We start from the raw sequence: 25,915 nt of genomic DNA on the forward strand, positions 1-25,915 counted from the left end.
GGCTCATGGGCCCAGCCGCTCTGCGGCATGTGGGATTCTCCCGGACCGGGGCACAAACGCACATCCCCCTGCATCGGCAGGCGGACCCTCAACCACTGCACCACCAGGGAAGCCCCATGAATAGCATTTTATCTAGCCTACTTGCCTCAGCAGTATCTCAGTTCAAATAGGGAATGTCTGAATCTGGCCTTCAGCCCTTGCTTAACTTAGGAGTTAAGAAAACTAGAGTCAGAGTTAATACAGTTAAACTAGGAGTTCACGAAAGGCACTCTGGGAATGTTGACTAAATAAAATAACTTCTAAGGGGAAGCCCCTGGTATGATTATCAGGCTTGATACACTTAAGCCTTCGTAAACTATCCCTTGTACTTGGTGGGGCATTGCTGTATTATAGAATGGCAGAACCTTAACTATGGCTGGTTTATTCTGAGCAAAGAACTAGGGCTGAGGGAAATTACTGTTGGTCATACAAGCCCTTTTGGGGGAGGAGGAGAGTCTGAAGTTCTTCCCTGGTGGATTTTTTCCCCTTAATTCCTCCCCTTCATCTCTGTCTCCTCTATTTTCTTTCACATACCCACGTTTTCCTTCCCTCCTCCTTCTCCCCCCACTAAATGTTTTGACGTGCTTCATCTCCTCTTTACTATATTGATAGAAGAAAAGATAACTAGCTACAGTTAATTCTAAGAGGTTGTCAGATAAATAGGCACAAGCCTTTCAGTTTCCTGTCTGTGTTGTGTCCAACAGACAGATGTGCCACCCGTCGGTGTAGAGAGCGTTGTCCCCACCCACCAAGAGGAAACGTGTCGGAGTAATGCGAGTCCATTTTCTTTCAGCTGGTCTACCGATGCACAGCAACCAGCCAATCCTGCTGTCTCAAGGGTATCCGTACCTCAATGTCAGTTACATTCAGCAGAAAAAGTGACATTTAATGGAAAGCAAAACAAATCAGGTCCTGATTTAAAATTTTAACACGTTTAGCTAGCTTATTTAAATTCTAAGACTGTTTTTAAAGACTGTATTATTTGTATATAAATACGAACTATAGTTTTTACTAGTATCACCAAATTGAGTGATACAAATTTCATCTATTTTATTACCCTATTTTTAAGGGAATTTTATGTTTTGTTTAACCTTGATGAATTGTATAAAGAGAGAATTTAAAAATTACATTCTTTATTTTCTATTAGCTGTATTCACACTTTGGTTGCTTCAGACTTTATATATATTGTTCTTAAGAATTAGGGAAGACTTTCATGTGTTTTAAATTTGTCACTTCTATTCTTTACAGAACCTTGTAGTGCCAAAAACTTTTTAAAAGGTAAAAAAAAAAATAATAAAATAAAACTTCAACATGAAGATTTAGAATTTTTTTCTTTTACATTCTTGTATATTGAAAATATTCCAACTTGAACAGAAATTTGCTTTTGTCTGTATTTGAAGTAATTCTATTTTAAGTTAATAAATCTTTTTGACAAGAGTCAGATTTTGTTAATTCATCTGGTTGTTTAGATGATAGGAATATAATGTAACAATTCAGAGATTTGTTTTACTCTCATTGAATAGAGTATTCTAAATCACAGACTTAGTTTTAGAAAAAGATCTAAGAATCTTTTCATGTTATTTTATTGGATCTTCACAACACCCATATGAGGTTGATAGAAGCAGATGCTATCTCATTTTATCATTGGGAAAACTGAGGTGCAAACCAAAATGACTTCTAAAGTTAGCACAGTTATGTGTTGGAAATAGAATTGAATCAGATCTTTTGAAGTAGAGTTTAGTGGAGGGAAGGTAATTCTTATTTACTGAGGAACTAACATGTGCCAGACTATCCATTCTGAGTCTTGTACTACTGCCTGGAAGGTATACTTGTGAGGATGGTGTTTACCAATAATGCCTTGTGATCAGTGATTATAGTTGGATTTCAAACTTGTGTTGTTGGTGGGAGATTTTGTAGCTGTTTTTGGTACTATACATTGAGGTGAGGTCATCTTGTCTAAACAAGTCAGAGATTTGCCAGGGATTTTAGACCAAATCATGCTATAGATTTATTTGGAAATCTGCAGAATAAGTAAATACAAATGTCTTTTAAGAACAGTATGTTATGTTTGTTCTGCTTCCTCAGATATGCATTCCTTAAATATGAGAGCACTTGGGCTTTGGCCATATTTTCCAAAATGGAAGGAAGATGCTTGAAATCTATTGCAGGAGGTTGAAGGCTTTCCTGTGGTATTTATAGCCCTGGAAAGGCATTTATTAAATGTTAAGATCAAGTGTGTTTACTGTTAGTTTTTCATATTAAAGCTTCAGCATCCCACGGTGATCATTTTGTAATGCAGAGAAATATTGAATCACTATGCTGTGCACCTGGAACTAACACAGTGTTGTTGATCAATTATACTTCAATTAAAAAAAAAAAAAGCTTCAATCAGCATCCCACGGAATCCTACTAAGCGGTGGAGTTCAGCTTATTTGTTTTGTTAATGAGATAACCTGGCCCAACATATACTCTTCTGTTAAACTGTGACTTGGAGAATTCAAGATTTTCTTTTAAAGTCAGTGTTCTAAGTATTTCATCTCCTTTCAGGTCTTAGAGAATAGGATATTCAATTTAGTGTTCTACTTTTGTATATATTTGAAATATTCATTAAAAAGAAAACAATCTGGGAATTCCCTGGTGGTCCAGTAGTTGGGACTCTGCGCTCTCACTGCCGAGGGCCTGGGTTTGATCCCTGGTCAGGGAACTAAAATCCCACAAGCCATGCGGCGTGGCCAAAAACAAAACAAAACAATCTGCCAATCTGCAGCGAGAGACTGCCCCCAGTTCAGTCTTCCTTCCCAAAGGAAGGCAGTATACCGCCTGGCAAAAGGTATTTATGGGGCAGTAAGCCCCAGTAACCTAGGTTTTACTTGTATAACAGTGTTCTATATAGTAATTTTTAGCATCTCATTTGTTCCTCCAGTAATTGCCAGTGTTCAATAACTGCAGAACTGTTCCAAGTTGAAAAATAGAAAACTCTTAGTTTGTATTGATAATTTATGCAGTAGTAGCTGAGTTTCATAAGTTTACAAATTTTTCATATAAATTACAAACTTAAGTTTTTGATTATGAATTCAAATTAATTGTAGATCAATTGAAAAGTGTAAAATTCTCAATCTTCTGCAGAGAACTCACACACTTAAGATGACATTGCTTTGAGATGTTTTGTATAATGTTTAATCACTTGGAGAGATTAATATTTTCCCTTGCCATTAAAGATTATTTAAAAATATGAATATTAATGCCATACTATGTAATTTACTCATTCAGTCCCCTGCAGATGGACATTTTTGCTATTTCCAGTTCTTCTCTACATAAAAATATATGTAAAATGATGATAGGATAAGGCTATTTTTGTGTGTATTTGATTATAGTCATCCCTCAGAATCCAGAGAATTGGTTCCAGGATCTGTGGCAGATACGAAAATCTATGGATGCTCAATTACCATAGTTGGCCCTCCATATCCATGGTTCCACATCTGCAGATTCAGCCAACTTTGGATCATATAGGACAGTAATACTTATTGGAAAAAACCCTGCATACAAGTGGACTCATGCAGTTCAAACCCGCGTTATTCAAGGGTCAATTGTATTCTATTATGGTGAATTCTTCTAAATGGGATTATTAGATAAAAAGGATAAAAGTTCTAAGGTTCCTGCTACATATCGCCAAATTGCTGTATTGCCAAAAAGTGATTACCAATTTGCAGTTCCAAGAAACGATATATAAACTCTGTTGGTAAGCTTATAAAAAAAGCTCTGAACTCCAAACAACTCAATTTTTCCTTGTAAAGGATAATTTAACTGTGTTTATTACAAAAAAAAAAGCATTAAGTAAAAGAACAAAGTATAAAAATCACTCAAAAACCCATAAACCAGAAATACTATTAATATCTAGTGAACTTCATTTTTTCAAACCATCTCTTAAAATATATACATTATATACATATATGTACACATATATACAGATACACACATAGGAAAAGTTTTACAAAAGTGGGCTCATATCCTATGTTTAGTACATCTGGCAAATTAATTTTACTTGGATTTAACAAAAGAAAAAAATGTAAAAGTGAAGAAATGTTCAACTTAAAAATTTTTTCTACAAGAGACTCTAGTTCTAAAAGACTCCTTCAAAATTAAGGACAATTACAGAAAACATTAAAGAGGCTGGAGTAATTTTTTTTCTAGCTTCTTGTATGTTTTAGAGGTAGTATATGACTCCTGTCATAAAAAATGAAACCAGGACACTTAAAAGAGTTCCCCTACTTCCTGGTTATATTATTCATATATAGACAATGTTCAAATATTTCACTTGTCTTATGATAATTTCCCATTTTTAATCTAAAATTTCTAAAATGTTTACTACTATTTCTTTTACCGCTTCTTTTTTTCCTGAGTCCTTAATTTGATTAATTTCTTGCTGAGTAAATTTCATTATCAGGCAGTTTTTTCCCAAGTGGTTGTATGCTTTTAAGCACTTGTATACTTGAGAATGTCTATTCCCTTTATATTTTAAGGACAACTTTGGCTGGGTGTAAAGTTCCTGGCACACTTTGTTTTCCTCAGACCTTTGGAGCCTTTTGCTTCTCTGCCTTCATGAAGACCTGAGATCATCCTGATCTTTTCCCTCACTAAACATGACTTGATTTCTCTGCTTGGATGCCCATATAATTCTTTATCTTTTAAATCAAGGTGATTTTTCTTCTATTTGAATCTTTAAAGTTTGATTTGCTCAATTGTCTTTATCAGCAATGTCAGTTATACACATGCAGGATTTCTTTTCATGTCTATTCTTGATTATCTCTATACCTTTTTATTATTTTCCATTTTTTTCCCCCTCCAGCCTGCTTTCTCTATGCCTTGTCTATTTTGTATTTTGGGTTTTCTAATAAGACTTTCAGTTTCCCAGTTTTCAAATCTTTGTTTCTTAAATTCTGCCATGCTTAATTTCCATCTCTTATCTTTTAATCTCTTTGAACTTGTATTCTTCCATTTTAAAAAAGATTATTTTATCTTTTTTGTCTGTGGAAACTTGTTACTTTAACTTTTGGCTGGGAGTGGCCAGCATCTGTGATCATTCTTTCCTGATTAATGCTTATTTAAACTTAGGTCAGTCTACCAAAAATAATGGAAAGGGGCTAGAGGAATGAACTTCAAGTTGGGTTGTTATATTGGAAGCCTCTCACCAAATCCATTATTTCCTTTGCCCCTGAGAACACATATCTCTGCATTCCTTAGTATTAAGAGGTCATTGTGTGCCCTATGGCAAAGCTTTTAAAGTAGTATAATTCACATTGTGGGAAGTGTAATCAATTTAGTGGTTTGCACCCGATAGTAAAACTGATACTGCATAAGAAATATCAGAATGTATTTTGCACAGGGAATACGAATTTTTTCCTGAAATTTGTTTTAGTGCAGAATATGTATGAGTTCAGACGTAAGATGTAAAATGTGTCTCTTAATATAGGCTAGTCAAAAGTTGTAAAGCTATATAGTTCCAAGGCCTCACTCATCCAGTAGGCTAGCACATAGTTGACAGAAATGGTCCTTCAGCAGTCTACTAAATTCATCTCCTCTACAATTCTGTAATTTATCAAAATGATCTCTACAGAGAGGTTTGACATGTCCTACTCTTTAAGTATGCTTTAAGTTTATAGTTTATGCTTGGGGAGGTTTATTTCTGGTATTAAAAATTATTGGGGTTTTGGGGTGGGTTTCTAAATTTATATAGTTTAAAAATAAAGTACCCTTTTAACATCCTATTTTAACAGTATACTGGATGATGACTTGGTTGGTCCAAAGGTCATTCAGCCAGCATACATTTTTTTCCATTTAGAACACTTTGATAAAGAAATAACTGCTAGGACTCTATAGCAGATACAAATAGAGGTGCTTATATTTAATTTTTAAAGGCAGTCCTATATATAGTTGTATGATGAACCATAATAGCTCTTATGGACATTTATTAGCTCAGATATTATCAGGAGAGCAATCAGTGAAGAACATGAAATCTCAAATATGATCCCAAAATGCTTTAATATTGATGCAAAAGTCCATAAGTTCAACAGCAAGCAATAAGATATTTAGCCTATGACCAGATATGACTTCCCAAGAAACTGGATCCTGTGAGGCAGTTGGTCTTCACAATTCTTGCCAAGGACAGAGCTGCAGGAAATCATTTGATCATTTTTTCCTTTTTAAAGGAGGAAAGGTAAGAACAGGTAGACAGAACTCTTCTAGCAAAGACCCCAACACCCTCTTGATTATCAATACCCGTGCACACTATTCAGTCCTTTTTTTACTTCTGTGTCCTTAGCTTCTAAACCCACTCTATTATTTCCTCTTTCTGAATGATTCATTTCAGTTTTCAATCGGTGTTTGCACTTCTTCCTCAACAGTGTTGGTGTTGCCTATGATTCTATTACTGGCTTTTCTTACATATACACACATCTCCCTGGGCACTGCATTCAATTCTACACCTTCCACAATTACCAAAACATTGTCAATTCAGGGTTGGATCACTATGCTCTTACTTACGATGTCTGGGCTTTATCTAGATATACCTTAGCTGTCTCAAATTAAACTTCAAGTTAAACTGAATGCATCATTTTCACTACTACCACAACTCTCACTACCTACCCCTCTAAAACCTGGTCTCTTGCTGCTGTGTTTTCTGGTTATGTGAATGGTGCTATTGTCCAGCAACTCAGGTTAAAACCCTGAGTGGCATTAGATACTTATCTCTCCATCAAAATTTTTCAACCTAGTTGCCCTACTACTACTGCCTAGATTTGATAATTTCAATGCCCATAGTATAAAGGCACTGAGCACCTTAATCTGGAATTCAAGGCTGTGGGGAAGAAGAAACAACACTGTGGAAGAATGCTATATAAAAAGTGTTAAGTTTTACTGTTTGTTGAACATTCAGTGCAACTGTTAAATGATCCAGAAGAAGCCTTACAACTGAATTCATTCTTTTCTTATAAAGCTGCTGCTAACCAGTCAGTTTTCATGTTTATTACCACTTGCTGCTGCTAGAAATAAAACTTGCAGCTAATATATTTTACTGACTTGGTTTTTTAACGGTACAGCAAGCAGCAGCACAAATCTCAGGATTCTCAGAACAGTTCTAATCACATGTAAACCAAAAACTAAACCACAGAAAAACAGGAAATGGGTGTGTCAAATTTAATAACAAGAGGGTCACCAGGTGGCCACATCCTCCCCTTGTTTCATACCTTCTGTTCCAATCCATTCTACACTCATAAATTTGAGTATAAACAAGGTTGGTTGTACAAAGAGGTCAAAAGCAGCCCTTAGGAAGCATTATCTCTCAAACATGCGGATTATGATTCAAAACAAGATACAAAACTCAGCACCTCTTTCATTTAAAAAAGAAAAAGTGAAGAAACTTTTGGTAAAAAAAAAAAAAAAAAAAAAAAAAATCCAGAATATTCTCATAGCTGCCTGGGGAGTAGATCTTCATTCTTCCACATAGACAGATGCCTCTATCTCCACAGAAGGCCACTTGGACTAAAACCAAACTGAGTCCGTTACTCATTCCCTCTCCGGCTCTTCTTGTGGCTTTTCTTAGATCTGAAATGGCAACACATACAAATCATTAAATTTAACAGCTGTTTGGGAACCTGGGCAAGGACTTTTGAGGAAGACTGGGATATGCTAACACTGATGGGGACAGAGATGATACCCAACATTCATAAATATACTTGGTGTTTTTTTTTGTGTGTGTGTGGTACGCGGGCCTCTCACTGTTGCGGCCCCTCCCGTTGCGGAGCCCAGGCTCCGGACGCGCAGGCTCAGCGGCCATGGCTCACGGGCCCAGCCGCTCTGCGGCATGTGGGATCTTCCCGTACCGGGGCACGAATCCGTGTCCCCTGCATCGGCAGGATGATTCTCAACCACTGCGCCACCAGGGAAGCCCATACTTGGTGTTTTTATGTTTAAGAGTAACACCGAGTTAGGCATTATTCTCCAAAATTTACCATTGAGGAAATGACCTCTGAGAGACTGAATGCACCTAACAGTGTACAGCATATAGAAGTTTCTTATAAAAGTTTATCAAATGAAAGTGACTTGTCCAATGTCACTTAACTGTTAAGTGTTAAAAGTTGGGACTGAACCCCAGGTCTCCTGAGATTAAAGCTCATGCCTTTATTGAAAGCTGCAGTCCTACAAAGGAAAAACAAAACACAGTATATATAATTCTAGTAATTTTCAGGGCAACAGCCCAACTTTGTCCTGTAATTAAGGAGAATTCCTGAGTATCTCCAAAAATACAAGAAAATTTCAGGTCCACCTTAGTTGTAAATGGGACTTTAATTTCTGAATAAAGAGTGATATTCTTAAGTTAAAATAGAGGTTAATCCATACCTTTCAGGAGACTTTGAGTGGCTCCTGTGTCTGTGACTACGGTGATGACCTAGGGAAGAAAAGCCTATTGAATGAGATTCTACCCTCCTATTCCTCCACTGTCATTTCTCCCAATTCCTTTCACTGGCTTAATATTTTTTGGCCTATGATAGGGACACTGTTGGTAGCGGAGAACTGAACGCACTTCATATGTATTCACAAGGCTTTATGGCTAAATTTCAAAAATATCACATTGGGTATTTACCACTAATCTGTTAAGTCTTACTCCTATAATTTCAGATGAAAAAACTGAAGCTCATCCTCCTATCAACCAAGCTGGTAAGTGACAGTTAAGATGTGAACTCTAATTTCCAAATTCTATATCCACTTCCTTTTTTTCTAGACAATAACAAAGTAAGGTACTACTGTACTGCAGGAGGCTAATTGCTCCTATTACATTTCTTTAAGACAACCAATAGCAAAAGGCCCAAATGCTATACCTGGGGACTTGGAGCGGGATCTATGCCGTCTATCTCGGGACCTGCTCCGATGACGTCTTGGACTCTTGCTCCGATGCCTTTCTCGGCGAGGGGAGGGGCTGTGGAAATGACTGGTCAGACTCCCATATCTGTCTGACAGTATAAACACAACAACAACATCCCCCTCCCCAAATCCCTATCCTTCATCACAAGTCACTAAAGGCCTACCTCCTTCTTTTGGGAGACCGACTCCGCCTATATGGAAAGAAAAAAGAGAAAGAACTTTAGTAGGTGCACTGGATATCGTAAATTGCAAAAACTACCCCAATTCTTCACCCAACTCTATCATCCATGTCCTTTGTCATGTAACTTTAATACCCTCTGACTCCAAGTCTGGGATTGGCCACGTGGCTTGCTTTGGCCAATGGGATACTTGTACATGTGATGCAAGCAGATACTGGAAAGATACTTGCATGGTTGGGCTTGTTTGCTCTTGTATTCTGCCACTGCCATGGGAACAGGCCTAACCTAGCCTAGAATGTAACACACACAGAGATGAGCTGCTCCAGTCATCCTAGCTAAGGCTGTCCTATACTAGCCAAAAGACAACTGATTGCACCAGATGAGGGACCATAGCTTATACTCAAAAAACCTCCTATCTAAGCCCAGCTTAAACCACTGACCACAGACCTGTGAACTAAATAAATGTCTGCCACTGAGGTTTTGTGAGTGGTTGTTTTGTAGCAACTAATACATTGACAAGCAGACATTCTCCATAGGCTGGCATTTTTCCTTCCATGAAGTCCAAATTTCTATGCTACAGTGCTTAAAGTCTCCCTGGAAGAGGCCAATGACTAAGGCCTTAACCTTCTGGGAGACCGACTCCTACTCCTCCGATAGCGTAGTGTGGGAGAGCGCCGGGGCTTGTCCAAGTCTCGGTAGCTTCTCCGGCGGTGATCAGGTGACGGCACTCTTTCCAACTGGAAAAGAGATAGAATGGGTCAGTGATGAGCACAGGCTTATAGACAGCCATCTAGGAACACAGTTAACACTCTCTTCCACATCCCGTCCCAAATTCTGCCTCCAAGTGACTTTAAAACTAATTTGAATACATGGATAACCCTAAGGACAAAAAAAAGCAAATAAAAAATTTTTTTAAATGTTTCTAATAATCCCATTATTCTAGTGCTGGTACCATTATTCTGGGACTATGTAAGAGTAGTGAGAGGTAAGTAAGTATGCTTATCTTCTTAAGAAGATGGGATTTCCAATGTGAAAGAAAAGATATGCAGATGTAAGATCGATAAGATTAAGTACAAACTCATAGTGTACTTGAAGCTTAAAAAATTTTTTCCCCCAGCTTTGTTAACTGTAAAGTCCTAGAAACACACCTGTAGCAATGAGCCCAGACTGTGGTCTCTAAATATCATATCCCAATTAATGCAATCAAGGGCTTCTTGGAAAACTGGCTAATTCTAGGTCCAGGCTAGAAGGTAACAAGACAGGACTAGAACATATATCAGAAAGCAAGGGGCTGAGACTACTAATGATTGTATCAAAAAGTCTCACAAGTCAAGTTGAGGGGCCCCCACTGGCCAAAGATGGGACAATTTGAGCATCAACAAGGACAATAATGGTCCAAAACACACCAAATATGCTTAAATCCATGAACTCACAATGTTACCAAGGGCAAAAGAGCTTTCCTCCTTGGGAGGATACTATCAAATCAACTCTTTTTAAAAACTGATAAAGGGAAATAAATAATTTATCTTACCTTTCTTATATAAACTGTACCTATGAAAAACTAAATGTTGATTTGGGAGGTTTCTCTTTATAGCAGTGTTACAGGTAACAAATGATGAAGAAATAATTAGAATATCACCATTTTACAGCCCCTAATGGATCTAGGCAAAGATCATCAGTGGCTCCTAATATTACAAAAAGAGAGACAGCCAGACTTTGCTCATCCTGGGGACAGTACACACTATTACCTGTGAAGTAGTGTTGCTCCACTCCAAAGGGGATTAAAAACCCCAAATCCAATTAAAGCCTCTAGACTCAAGAACTAGTTTACAGAAAATACAAGGGACAAATGAACACATTAGGTGATACCACAGGGACACAATCACAAAAATACAGATTGTGAGAATTTGTACAGAATGTTATGACCTGATAAATTTAAAATCTGCAAGACGAAAAATTAACAATGGATGGAACTGACAGACTACAAGATGAACCAGTTACAATTTATGGACCTTGTTTGAATACTAGTTCAGACTATTAAAAATGTAGGATAGCTGGGTGGAAATGTGAACACTGAATATTTAATGAGATTAAGGCATCATTGTTCATTTGGGGGGTGATGATGGTATATGGTTTTGCTTAAAAAAGGGGCCCTTGTCTTTTCTGAAATATTATGAAATATATGATGGCTATGACCTGCTTCAAGGTAACTGGTAGGGGACAATTGGGTAGAGATGTGGAGGAAACAAAACAGCTGAGTTGATCATTGTTGAAGCTAGGTGATGGCTAGATGGAGGCACATTCTCTCCACTTTGGTATGTGATTAAATTTTCCATTTAAAAAAAAAAAAGAAAAAAAAAAGAATGCCTACTTTTGGTCCTCTCACCACAGAAGAGCACCTCAGCCTTGCCTGGCTTTCAATTCATGAATGATTGCGCTTCCTTTAGCACTTAACTTAAATGGAGCCTACTAGCTCAGAGCTACACTTCCATCTACACTGCTACACTGTCTCAGTATCCATAGGCCAGAATTTTTTATATTTCCCCCAGCCTTTTTCTATACATATTCTTATAATTTTAATCACAAATGTTTTAGATCCTTTTTTTTTTTTTTTTTAAACTTACCACAAGCATTTCCACATCATCATATACTTTTTTTTCTTTCGGCCACACCACACGTTATGCCAGATCTTAGTTCCCCGACCAGGGATTGAACCCGCACCCCCTGCAGTGAATGCATGGAGTCTTAACCACTGGACTGCCAGGGAAGTCCCTATCATATACTTCTCATAATACTTTTAATGGCTGCCTAATAGCCTGTTGAATTGATATAATAGTTTACCTGACTGCTCCCTGACAGCTTGCTTGTTTTCAACTTTTCAGCATTTTAACAAGTAGTGAAAGAACATGACCATGCAGTACGCAGTTTTTTTCCCCTAAACTAGGCTTACTCCTTAGTATTCATTCAATTATGAACAGTATTGTTTTTGTCCCAAGTATTTATTTTAATAGCTGCCACTTATTAGGCAATTATGTCCCAAAGCTAATGGCTTTATGTATATCATTTCATTTAATGCTCACAACAGTCCTAAAATAAAGGTATCATAATCCTTGCTTTATAGAAGAGAAAATGGTGATTATGTAATTTGCACAAGATTATACCGCTAGTAAACAGCAAAGCTGAGATATGGATCAAGGTCTGTTTAACTCTAAATCCTATACTCTTAATGACTACGTATTATATTTTTTGGTTGAAGAGTTAAAAATTAAAGTTTGAAAACAAAAAAGACCATTCCCATTCCCTGTAACTTTCCCTCCTCCAACCCTTAAGCTCCAGGGTGTCTGACCTTCTCATCCTCTTCTTCCTCCTCTTCGCTGGACTCCACGTCATCCATGTCCTCTTCTAGAGCGCTAACCCGAGGCTCCAGTTGCTCAGCTTCCTCTAGCACATAGCGTTTCTACAGAGAATACAGTGAGAGATGGGCGGGGGGGGCTTGCTATCTCCTCTATGTCCTGAAGCTGCAACACTGGGCTTCTGGGAGTGACAGAAAACCTATGGTGCAGCAGGTGAGGCAATTTCATTTCAAAGACATCCTAGACCAAGATTTTCCTAAGGAGTTTAGCATACCTGGAATCTATATATTTTTTTAAGTTCCCCTGTAAAGAGATAAATACAAAGTGGAAGAGAGCATCACTTTTCTATTGCCTCCATTCCCTGTGATCTTATATTCTAAGGTCACTAGAATATCAATCAGTATAGGTGTAGCCTTGAATAAAAAATATGGGCTTCACACACAAGGGCCAATAGTTTGAAACTGTGTTGGCTGGTAGTTCTGCCAGGAGAGGTTCAGACCAGAATCTAACCCAAGAGATCCACTGAGACTCAGCCCAGTTTGGGGGTTTGGGTCCTGCTCTGAAGTAGCACCAACTCTCGACTAGACCCAGGATTTAGGGGAGCTGTCTACAGTCATGCATTTTGAACAAGGCTCAGGATATAAACAGTCTATCTCCTGGTTCCATTTCTTCTAAGATGTGGCTTAGCAGTCTTTACTGAGTGACTAAGGACCTGAAAGGCAAAGGTGAGTTTAAAACTGACAAATGGACTGGCTAGGTCATAAAACCCCTTACCATTTTTTGTGCCGAGGACATAAAGATCATTGAATAGCCCTAAAATAAATAGTAACATTTGTTCTCTATTTTGCTCTCACTCATCACTAACATAATTCTATAAAGATTAGGAGAAATGAGACAAAGATGCCATTTAGTGAAGTCAATCCCTTGAAAAAGGGCTCCTTGGAAAGGATCACCACAGTCTGGGATCTAGGACTGCATCAGACAGGGTGTCTAGAATCCCTAATATTCACCAGACTTGGAAGTGACTGAAGTCAATGTATTAACTTACAGTATTTGTGTTTGACAAAATTAGAATTCATTCCAGAGCAACTCCTTGCCAGTGTCAGGGCACATGAGAAGCTAAATTGATGCCCTATGAGTTGCTTAATAGGAACAGAAATCAAAGCAGAAGGTGGTCTTAAGGGTCATTTCATCCAGGACACAGGCCCACACCAGAATACACCTCTTGGTGATATAACAGATATCAGTCATATTTCAATTTCCTCTCCTCAGTGAGGGTTGCTTTGTGGTCTTTCCTTCTAGCCTCCAGGCAGATTACCTCATTTGCATCAATATGCTTGCTTAGAGATGACTTGAGCTTTGGAACCCTTAGTTACAACTGACTGCACTTCAGAGTATTCCATTTCTTGCAGTATTTCTAAAAATAATAATAGCAGCTAAGGATAATAAATGTGAGAATTGGGCCCTGAAATCAGGTTTTCAGATTTGAAATGTCATTCTTTTCACTACACAGTCTACAGTAGCCAATATGGAAAAGGAGAAATAATTTTCAGAATTATTTTCTAGGATTTTCTGTAACTCAGTCATTGCGGAGGAAGAGCGGTTCATTGCATGTAAGTGTGAGCACTCATCTACCAACTACCTTTATCCATCTGGTTTGCTGCCTCAAGCAAATTTACTTCACCCATTTATTATGTATCTAATCCATTCTATTCTCTACTTTGAAGTTTTTCAGATCCCTTTGATCTGTTTTTTATTGAGGTGAAATTCACATAATATACAATTAACAATTTAAAAGTATAAAATTCAATGCTATTCCAGCACCACCTCTCACTAGTTTAAAAACTTTCTCATCACACCAGAAAAACACCCCATACCTATTAAGTAATCACTCCTCATTCCCCCTTCCCTGAATCCCCTGGTAACCCCGAATCTGCTTTGTCTCTATGTATTTGCCTAGTCTGAATATACCGTAAAAAGAGAATCATATACTATGTGACCTTTGATCTTTAAATTATTCCCTTTAGTTTATATCTAGCAAGGAAATGAGCACCTCAAAGCAGGTGGGATGCAGCAAATTGCTTCAGAATTACTGAGCTGCAGTAGGATCAAAAAAGAGACCTGAAGTTCGGGATCCTCCCAGTTTGGGTTTCTGTGGTTGCTTAAAACGTTAAGAATTTGCTCCCATCCCCCATCTTTTTTTAAAAAAAAATAAATTTATTTATTTATTTTTGGCTGTGTTGGGTCTTCGTTTCTATGGCGGTGAACAGGGGCCACTCTTCATCGCGGTGCTCGGGCCTCTCACTGTCGCGGCCTCTCCCGTTGCGGAGCACAGGCTCCAGACGCGCAGGCTCACTAGTTGTGGCTCACGGGCTTAGTTGCTCCGTGGCATGTGGGATCTTACCAGGCCAGAGCTCGAACCTGTGTCCCCTGCATTGGCAGGCAGATTCCCAACCACTGCGCCACCAGGGAAGCCCGATCCCCCATCTTAAACACTGTTTCTGCGACCCTTTCATTAATGCTGCTGATTCTTACATAGACATCAGAACAAGAGAATAGTAGAGCACTAAGAGCAAAAGACCCTTACTCTACAGGTATTCCAATGACTTTTTCAATACATTTTATAGTTTCATTGAGGTATAATCGATACACAATAAACTGTACATTTTTAAAGTATACAATTTGATGAGTGTTGAGTTGTACTGTATACAACTGTAAGCAACTACATCAATATAATGGATATATCCACCCCACCCAACAGTTTACTTGTGCTCCTTTGTGATTTCTCATTCCCTTTCCTCCCCACTCCCTTACCCTGCACCTAGGCAACCACTGTTCCTTTTTGTCAATATAGTTTACATTTATTAGAAAAGAATTATACAGTACACACAGTTTTTTGTCTTTTTTCACTCAGCACAATTACTTTGTGATTGATCCACGCTGTTGTGTATCCATAGTTCATTTTTGCTGCTGAGTAGTACCAATGTATGGACACATCACAATTTGTATCCATTCACTTGATGGACATTTGGGCTGTTTCCAGTTTCTGGCCATTACAAATAAAACTGTTACGATTATCTGTGCTTATGTCTTTGTGTTGACGTGTGCTTTCATTTCTCGAGTAAATACTTAGAAGAGGAATAGCTGGATTGTATGGTTAACTTCTTAAGAAACCGGCAAACTTTTCCAAAGAGGTTGTACCATTTTATATTGTCACCAATAGGATATGGAGACTTCCAGTTCCTCCACATCCTCGCCAACACCTGATAGGGTCAGTCTGATTTTACACATTCTACTAGGTATGTAGTGTATATTACAGTGCCTTTAATTTGCATTTCCATAATGATTAACGGTATGGAACAACTTTTTATGTGCTATTGGCCAACTATATATTTTCTTTGGTAAAATGTCTGTTAGAATCTTTTGTTCATTTGTCCACTGAGTTGTTATTCAGTTCAAGAGCCCTTTATATAGTATAGATTCAAGAACTTTGGTGGATATATGTTGCACAAATATATTCTTCCAGTCTGTGGCCTGCCTTTTTAGTTTTGTAATAGTGTCTTTTGAAAGGCAAGTTTTAAATTTTTATAAAGGCCTATTTATTAATTTTTAATAAATCATGGTTTTATGTCTTATTATAGGAATTTGTCAAACTCAAGGTCACTAAGATTTTCACCTATGTTATTCTTCTTTATGTTATACTCTTAGCTTTTATGAGACTATTATCCCCTTCAAGTTTATGAGCTAAGGGTAGAGATTCATTGGTTTGCATATGGCTATTCAACTGTTTTAGCACCATTTGTGGAAAAGATTATCCTTTCTCAATTGTATTGCCCTAACATCTCTGCAGAAAACCAACTGACCATATATATGTACACTTACTTCTGGTCCCTTTACTTTGTTCCATTTATCTACTTGTCTAGCTTTATGCCAACACAACACTGTCTTGGAATCAAGTAGTGTTTGTCCTCCTAATTTGTTCTTTTTCAAAGTTGTTTTGGATATTCTAGGTCCTCTGCATATTCATATAAATTTGAGAATCAGCTTGTCAAGTTATATCAAATTTTATTTGGATTTTGATTGGAACTGAAATGAATCTACAGATTAATTTGGGAGAATTGACAACAATTCTAAGTCATGGTATAAAATATACCATGGACATGATATATCTCCATTTACTTAAGTCTTCTTTAATTTCCATCAGTAATGCAATGTTTTATAGTTTTAAGTCTTACACATCTTTTGACAAAATTATCCTTAATTATTTTAAATTTTTTGATGCTGTTGTAAATGGTATCTTTTTAGCAAAATTTCAAATTCCAGTTGTTTATAGCTAGTGTATAGAAATACAACCGATTTTTGTACATTGACCTTGTACCCTGCAATTCTGCATAAACAGATAAATGGGTAAACAAATTGTGGTATACCCATACAATGGAATACTATTCAGCAACAAATGAAATAAAAAACTATTGAAACGTGCAACAACATGGATAAATTTCAACTCTCCGCTATAGACCATTCCCTTTCTCTTTAGACTACCTACTATATCTGTTTTCTCTTTGTATTTTACAATATTATTTTTAAAATCATATGCTGTAAGACTCATTCTTAAAAGATGCTTCACAGACAATCATTTCTCACTAGGAAAGGGAGGTAAGACGATAAAGATGATATTTAAGGTGGGTCAGTCTCCCATTCCTGACCTTCCTTTCATCTGTTTTATATCCTAGATTTTTATATGAAGATCAATTTGAAAAAAAAAGCTGCTCACAAAGCTTAAAAACCTACTGTACTACAATCTCCTTAATATAACATTTTAAAGAACAAAATTTTCTTGTGTTATTCACTTTTAAAGCCCTACCCTTCAATCACTTTTTCTGTTTTCTTCTCACTCCCAGTCTCCTATCTTTCTCATAGACATGAAGACTGCTAATTAGGAGGACCATAAGAAAAAAGCAAACAACCCCATTAAAAAAAATGGGCAGAAGAATTAAATAGATATTTTTCCAAAGGGGACATGCAGATGGCCAACAGGCACATGAAAAGATGTTCAACATCACTAATCATCAGGGAAATGCAAATCAAAAAAACCACAATGAGATATCACCTCACACTTATCAGAATGGCTATCATCACAAAAAATGCAAATAAGAAATGCTGGCGAGGATGTGGAGAAAAGGGAACCCTCATATAGTATCTGTGGGAATGTAAATTGGTGCGGCCACTGTGGAAAACATTATGGAGGTTTCTCAAAAAAAATAAAAACAGAACTACCATATGACTCAGCAATTCCACTCCTGGGTAAATACCCAAAAACCCCCAAAACCACTAATTTGAAAAGATACATGCGCACCAATGTTCACAGAAGTATTATTTACAATTGCCAAGACATGGAAGCAACCTAAGTGTCTATCAACATGAATGGATAAAGAAGATGTGGTACATATATACAATGGAATATTACTCAGCCATTAAGAAGAACAAAATAATGCCACTTGCAGCAACATGGATGGACCTAGAGATTGTCATACTGAGTAAAGTCAGAGAAAGACAAATATATGATATCACTTATATGTGGAATCTTAAAAAAATGGTAAAAATGAACTGATTTACAAAACAGAAATAGAGTCACAGATGCAGAAAACAAACATGGTTAGCAGATGGGGGAGAGATAAATTGGGAGATTGGGATTGACATATAAACACTATTATATATAAAATAGATAACTAATAAGGACCTACTGTATAGCACAGGGAACTCTAGTCAGTACTCTGTAATGACCTATATGGGAAAAGAATAAAAAAGAGTGGATATATGTATAACTGATTCACTTTACTTTATACCTGAAACTAATACAACCTTGTAAATCACCTATACGCCAATAAAAATTTTAAAAAAACCTAAAGTATATTATCATAATTAACATTAATTTTTTACAAAGAAATATAGTAATATATGTATATTTGGAACAAAAAAGAAAATGTAGTATATATATACAATGGAATACTACTCAGCCATAAAAAAGAATGCAATTTTGCCATTTGCAGCAACATGGATGGACTTGGGGGATATTATTTTAAAGTTATTTATTTATTTAAAAAATTTTATTTCATAATGGAGTATAGTACAGTACAGTGTACAGTAAAATGATTCAGCTGTACAGTAAAGTGGTTCAGTTATACATATACTTGTATCTATTCTTTTTCAAATTCTTTTCCCATTTAGGTTATTACAGAGTATTGAGCACAGTTCCCTGTGCTATACAGTATTGGAGGATATTATTCTAAGTGAAATAAATCAGACAGAGAAAGACAAATACTGTATGATATCACTTATATGTAGAATCTAAAATATACAACACACTAGTCAATGTAACAAAGAAGCAGACTCACAGATATAGAGAACAAACTAGTGGTTACCAGAGGGGAGAGGGAAGGGGGGAGGGAATTAAGAGGAACAAACTATTAGGTATACAATAAACTCTAAGGATACTGTACAATGCAGGGAATATAGCCAATATTTTATAGTAACTATAAATGGAGTAGAACCCTTAAAAATTGTAAATCACTATACTGTATACCTATAATTTACATAATATTGTACATCAACTATACTTCAATTAAAAAAAAAAAGAAGATTCTGAGCTCCATGGTGTTTTACCATGTATGCGTGTAAAGAGATCTTTACACACATTTTATTGTGTACTGTGTATTGTGTGTGTATGACCTTTATCTCTTACCTGTAGCCGGGGTAGAATGATATCACAGACTCTCTCACTGTGCAGTAGTTCATCAATAAATTCATCCACATGCATCAGTTCAAACTCTGAAAGAAAAACCATAAGCTCAAGAACTTGGAAATAAATTTAAATAGCCAAAAACTAAAAGAAGTGTAAGACTCTTCTTTTTTTTTTTTTGTTGGTACGTGGGCCTCTCAGTGCCGCGGCCTCTCCCGCTGCGGAGCACAGGCCCCAGACGCGCAGGCCCAGCGGCCATAGCTCACGGGCCCAGCCGCTCCGCGGCATGCGGGATCCCCCCGGACCGGGGCACGAACCCGCGTCCCCCGCATCAGCAGGCGGACCCCCAACCACTGCGCCACCAGGGAAGCCCGTAAGACTCTTTATGTAAGATATCTAACAGGGTACTTGGTATAGAAAGTGTGAATTCTCTGCAGCTTCCCTTTGCCTGCACATTCACTAATAAAGCTATTGCAGTGTGGCAGTTACACTGAAGGGACTACTGTCAAACCTGGGCTCAAACTACAGCCTTTCATATTCTTGTCGTCACCACCTATCTTCATTCATTCAACTCTCTTTTATTGAGGCCATTTATGTGCTATGCCTCTTCTAGGAGCTGGGGATAAAGGGATGAATGAAGCTGTCCCAATTAGCAGCAGAGACAAACACAAAAACAAGCACAAAGAGTCCTGAATTGTAATGGGGTAATGTTCATGAATAAAACTTATAACTCAAGTGTAATTTCTCATGTGAACCCACTAAGTTCCTGAATATAGAATATGTATCTTTTCCCCTGCATGGGTCAGCAAACTTTTTTTAAATTGATGTATAATTGACTTACAACATTATATTAGTTCCAGGTGTACAACATAGTGATTTGCTATTTTTAAGAATCATGTGTCTCATATGGTAAGTGGAGCAATAGCTTTTTAGAATTTCTATGGTAAACATTACCTTAGTTCAGTGGTTCTTGGTTCTTAGTTCAGTGGTGTTGCCCCCTGCAACTATGGGGTGCTCTAGTGGGTAGAAGCCAGGGATGCTGCTAAACATCCTATTATAATGCACTGGACAGCTCCCCACAACGAAGAAATATCTGGCCCAAATTTTCACTAGGTTTAAAAACCCTATCTTAGTTTAACATAATATAGTCATAACTAAGTAATTTCATGATGGCCATGACCATGTCCATCTTGTTCACCATATTATTTTCAGTACATAGCATAGTACCTGCCATAACATTGACACCTAATATGTATTTATTCAATGAATGAATAAGTTAATAAAAGTTTAAAGAATAATACCAAATTCTTAACTTTTACTCCTTAGTGTAATATGTAGAGGGTAAAGGCAAATGCTACTAATCTTTTGTTATGATACTGAGAAAAGTTTTGACTGCATTCCCTGAATCCCATTTTACCACAAAATGTGTCTCTTTGTAAAAGGTATGGAGCTGCCCCTCCTAGATACACTTATTATTTTTCAGTGGGATTCCTACATAAGTATGAGTACAGTCTATATACTGCAGGGTGAAGTATCGTACAAGAGAGGCCAGTAGAAAGAACTGTGAAGGTGTAATGTATGGAAAACTAGCCTTGTCTGGGAGGTCTGGAGAAGGATTTTACAGTGAAGGTCATTCAGGAGCTAGATCTTTATGGGATGGAGCACATGATGCAAAGCAAGGATTAACATGAGATGCAGTTGGAAAGACAGGCAGATGGGCAGACTGGGTAGGGTCGAAAGGAAGCTAGTAGTCTAATGGAGTACTACTCCCCATGAGAGAGGAGGACCTGACTGAAGACAGTAACAATCTGGATTAAGAGCAACATTCACAATGTATGTGACAATGTGACACTAGAGATACTGGTGAAATAAAAACTGGCTCAGGGATGAAGGTCTAGACACCTGGCACCATACTCACCTCCATTTCGGTTCTGGCTCTTGATTTTTCTGTAGTCGTTGTATAGAGGCTCCAAGTACTTGTAGCAATCAATTGCAGTGCCTGTCAACCTCATGTAAAGTGCTCCCAACATGCGGACATACCTGACAGACAGATGACAGTGAAACAACAGGCCATCCTAAAAAGTTCCTGAGTTTTACAACTGGCTTTTCTCATGACAGTAGTGGATAAACAAGTTCTTTCTTCTCTTTGGCAGATGAGAAAGCTAAATTTTTAGAAGCATCATGGGGCAGTAGAAAGATAGCTAAAATATGGAGACCTGTGTTCGAGTTCTCATTCTACCACTTATGGCTGTGCTTACTTAGGATATGCTGCTCAACTTTCAGGGTCTATTATATCATATGTAAAACTAAGATACAACCTATTTACTTCATGGGATTATTTTAAGAATCAAATGAGAAACTAAATTTAACAACCGAAAGTATAAGATTTATTTACTAACAATACAACCAATTTACATAGACATGAATATATAAATTGTTGCTAGGAAGCAGAATGCTGGTTATGGAAAAAAGTCAAAGTCATCTGGGTTCAAATTCTGATTCCATTATTTACTAACTCTGTAACACCGGGCAATTTACTTGCTTTCTCAGTCCTTATAAATTGTAGCTGATAGCCCCTAATTTGATGGTTTGGTGTATTAAGTAAAAAAAATGTATGTAAGGTGCTAAGCATAGCATATAGCACACAGTAAGTGCCTAATAAAAGTTAGCTGTTTTCTAGCCATTAATGTTTGTAAGATTCTTTTCTTTTCCCTTTCTCCTATATCCCAACTACCCACTCAAATCTCCACTTGGATAAAGAGTAGGCATTTGAAACTCAACAGTTTCTGTATATGACAAACAAAATAGAGTGGCAAAGGATATGGACTCTGAAACTAGCTTTGCCACTTACCAGCATTTGCCCTTTGGGAAATCAATCTCTCTGTGCCTCAGTTTCCTCCCCTATATAATAGGGATAATAATTTTACAGGGTTTTTGTGAAGTTTAAATTATTAAATTTTTTAGAATAGAGGGTGGCACATAATAATCTATTATTATGTCTGTCTCCTATACTTGTCTGTGAGCTCCTTGAAAATGGATAATAAAATAATAAGAGCAGCTTATATTTTTGGGCCGTATACCCTGCAACAGGCACTGTGTTGGGAGATTTACTGTTCTGTCTTCCTTAATCCTCACATCTATCCTGAGTTGGTATTACTGTTTCATTTTATAGGTAAATAAAGTAAAATTTAGAAAATTAAGTAACTTCTCCAAGGTCACAGTTAATAAGTAACAGGGTCTGGACATGAACCTACATTTAACACCAAAGTTTCCCTCTTCTTTACCACACTATGTTGTTTTCTTCATCCTTAAGCATTCAGTGCTACCAACATATTAGGCACTCACTTCTGCTTAATATATGCTCAGTGAGTTTGTGAAATACTGTTTTTGAGGGAAAAGCCATCAAGACTGAGACAGTGAAGGAGAAGGTCAATACAATCAAAACAGACAAAACACAAACTCAAGAGGCTCAAGAGCAAAATCCTAGAGTGGAACTCTGTGGAAATGAGATACACTGTTTTCACTCCTCTTAACTAAAGCCAAATTCTGGACCATGAAATTGAAGTTTTTATATTAGCTAATAAACATTTCACTCACTTGAAATCTTCATTTTTGATAAACTCTACAATGATATCCTTCTCGGGTTGAATCTGAAGCATCTTCAAGGTCAAACACAGAAAGGGAGTTGGCTTTATGTTGCCACCATAGACACCACCCACAAATCTTAACTCCATGGCTTTATCGACTACAAGTTCAGCTAAAAAACAAAAACAGAGTGGCATCTCAGACACATCAGGACTAAGCTTTTCCAGGTTTGAAGTGGAGAGAAGTTAAAGCTAGTTCAACGTTTGGTGCTCCTGAATTAACAGTTTAATATTAGGAGAACAAGAGTGTAATAATAATAACTAATAATAATAATAGCAGCAGCCAATATACACTGAAAGATTATTATATAACAGATACACTGCTAAGCATTTCATATTATCTCATTTAATCTTCACAACAAGCCATGGAGGTAAGTTCTAGCACTGCCCTTGTTTTCAGCTAGGAAAATGAGGGCTAAGAAAGATTAAGTGATTTGCTCAAGGTCCAAAGCCAGAAAGTGGCAGGGCCTGGGTTTTAATCGAAGCAGTCTAACTTCAGAGTCCGTGCTTGGCATCATGTTAGGAGAAAAAAATGCCATATTAAGAGTTAGAAGAAACAAAACAATAACAACAAACAACTCCTCAATAGCTACACAACCTTGAGCGAACTTCATCTAGACAATGGGGATAATAACCTTCCAATACTGTTGTCAAAATCAAACACTAGGGAAATACAGATCAATGGAACAGAGATAAACCCTTGAACCTATGGTCAACTAATCTATGACAAAAGGAGGCAAAAATATACAATGGAGAAAAGACAGTCTCTTCAATAAGTGGTGCTGGGAAACGGGACAGCTACACGTAAAAGAATGAAATTACAACACTCCCTAACACCATACACAAAAATAAACACAAGATGAAAAGACCACCCTCAGAATGGGAGAAAATATTTGCAAGCGAATCAACTGACAAAGGATTAATCTCCAAAATATATCAACAGCTCATGCAGCTCAATATTAAAAAAACAAACAATCCAATCAAAAAATGGGCAGAAGACCTAAACAGACATTTCTCCAAAGAAGACATAAAAATGGGCAAGAAGCACATGAAAAGATGCTCAACATCACTAATTATTAGAGAAATGAAAATCAAAACGACAACGAGGTATTACCTCACACCGGTTAGAATGGGCATCATCAGAAAATCTACAAACAAATGCTGAAGAGGGTGTGGAGAAAAGGGAACCCTCTTGCACTGTTGGTGGGAATGTAAATTGATACAGCCACTATGAAGAACAGTATGGAGGTTCCTTCAAAAACTAAAAATAGAACTACTATATGACCCAGCAATCCCACTACTGGGCATATATCCAGAGAAAACCATTATTCAAAAAGACACATGCACCCCAATGTTCACGACAGCACTATTTACAATAGCCAGGTCATGGAAGCAACCTAAATGCCCATCGACAAACAAATGGATAAAGAAGATGTGGCACCTATATACAATGGAGTATTACTCAGCCATAAAAAGGAACAAAATTGGGTCATTTGTAGAGACGTGGATGGACCCAGAGACTGTCATACAGACTGAAGTAAGACAGAAAGAGAAAAATAAGTATCGTATATTAATGCATATATGTGGAATCTAGAAAAATGGTACAGATGAACTGATCTGCAAGGCAGAAATAGAGACACAGATGTAGAGAACAAATGTATGGACACCAAGGGGGGAAAGCGGCGGTGGGTGGGGGGTGGGGTGGGCGTGGTGGTGTGATGAATTGGGAGATTGGGATTGACATACATACACTAATATGTATAAAATAGATAACTAATAAGAACCTGCTGTATAAAAAAGTAAATAAAATTAAAAAAAAAATCAAACACTAGGGACTTACCTGGTGGTCCAGTGGTTAAGATTCTGCACTCCCAATGCAGGGGGCCCAGGATCGGTCCCTGGTCAGGGAACTAGATACCACATACCACAACTAAAGATCCCACATGCCACAACTAAGACCTGGCTCAGCCAAATAAATAAATTAATTAAAAAAAAAAATCAAACACTAGCTGTGTGAAGTAGGGCAAGTCATTTCACCTCTCTTTGAGCCTGTCAGTTCAAATTTGAATAATAAAGGTACAAAGTTAAGGGCTATAGTAAGAATCAAATGAGATAATACAAACAAATGCTAATACCTACCTGACACACAGATAATAAATAAATAAATAAATGTTAGGTACTATTAATGGGAAATCACTTTATAAATCAGACTTCTCCAAGTTTCCTTAGGATAAATTCTATATTAATTCATTCCATATTACAGTTGGCAATTTATAGTTAGGTGCCAAGTACCAGAGATACAGGTAGAGGGATAAAGAAGAGGGACACAATGACTACTCTTATGGAGTTTACAGTCAGGCGAGGCAGAAAGCATTAAAAAAAATATTGAAAGTGTGATCAGTAGTTGAAAGAAGATGCAGAATGCAATGAAAATATATGACAAGGGAATGTAACCTAGTGTTGGGGGGAAAAAAGGTCATGAGTTCACTTTTGGACATATGGAGTTGGCATGCCTTGGAATCAGAGACTTAGATCTCAGGGAGAGATTTGGGCTGCAGAGATAAATTTAAAGGCATCTATATATATATGAGGTAACCGTGGTATGGAGATCATCCAAGAAGAAAACTATGGAATGAGAAAAAGTCCCCAAAGTAAACCTTACAGGACTCCAAAATTTAATGGTGACTCAGAGAAACAATATGACTTGTCCATGAACACACAGCTAGGGTGGTGGCAGAGCAGTTAACAGCAAAACAGTAGTTAATAATGGTAACAGCACCACCACCACCACTGATTACTGAGTGCTTTTTATTAACATATAGCTGTAATTATACCAAACACTTTTTTCATCTTGTTTATCTTTTCCTTTGCTGTGCAAAAGCTTTTAAGTTTCATTAGGTACCATTTATTTTTGTTTTTATTTCCATTTCTCTAGGAGGTGGGTCAAAAAGGATCCTGCTGTGATTTATGTCATAGAGTGTTCTGCCTATGTTTTCCTCTAAGAGTTTTATAGTGTCTGGCCTTACATTTAGGTCTTTAATCCAT

General features: G+C 37.2%; 2 protein-coding genes across 8 annotated transcripts in view; one reads left to right on the forward strand and one right to left on the reverse strand.

The window, feature by feature from the left end:
- The window catches only part of TUT4 (terminal uridylyl transferase 4), a 153,058-nt gene extending 151,580 nt beyond the window's left edge, over window positions 1-1,478 (forward strand). For 3 of the 7 annotated variants that reach the window (XM_028489390.2, XM_028489391.2, XM_028489392.2), the window contains exon 30: window positions 833-1,320. In XM_028489390.2, coding sequence (XP_028345191.1) covers window positions 833-921 — 89 coding nt within the window. In that variant the 3' untranslated portion in view covers window positions 922-1,320. Of the gene's footprint in view, window positions 1-743 lie in introns of all 7 variants that reach the window. The other 4 variants (XM_024119799.3, XM_024119801.3, XM_028489393.2 and 1 more) reach the window with 3 other exon arrangements.
- Window positions 1,479-6,999: 5,521 nt separating this feature from the next.
- The window catches only part of PRPF38A (pre-mRNA processing factor 38A), a 20,536-nt gene continuing 1,620 nt past the window's right edge, over window positions 7,000-25,915 (reverse strand). Inside the window, exons 2-10 of the mRNA XM_007129233.4 lie at window positions 22,824-22,983; window positions 21,145-21,266; window positions 19,230-19,315; window positions 12,481-12,591; window positions 9,759-9,871; window positions 9,120-9,146; window positions 8,913-9,010; window positions 8,434-8,482; window positions 7,000-7,638 (exon numbers count right to left, since the gene is read on the reverse strand). Of these exons, the coding sequence (XP_007129295.1) occupies window positions 7,596-7,638; window positions 8,434-8,482; window positions 8,913-9,010; window positions 9,120-9,146; window positions 9,759-9,871; window positions 12,481-12,591; window positions 19,230-19,315; window positions 21,145-21,266; window positions 22,824-22,983 (809 nt within the window). The 3' untranslated portion in view covers window positions 7,000-7,595. The remainder of the gene's footprint in view (window positions 7,639-8,433; window positions 8,483-8,912; window positions 9,011-9,119; window positions 9,147-9,758; window positions 9,872-12,480; window positions 12,592-19,229; window positions 19,316-21,144; window positions 21,267-22,823; window positions 22,984-25,915) is intronic.

This window comes from Physeter macrocephalus, chromosome 4 (assembly GCF_002837175.3).
Source record: "Physeter macrocephalus isolate SW-GA chromosome 4, ASM283717v5, whole genome shotgun sequence".
In the NCBI taxonomy this organism is placed as follows: domain Eukaryota; kingdom Metazoa; phylum Chordata; class Mammalia; order Artiodactyla; family Physeteridae; genus Physeter; species Physeter macrocephalus.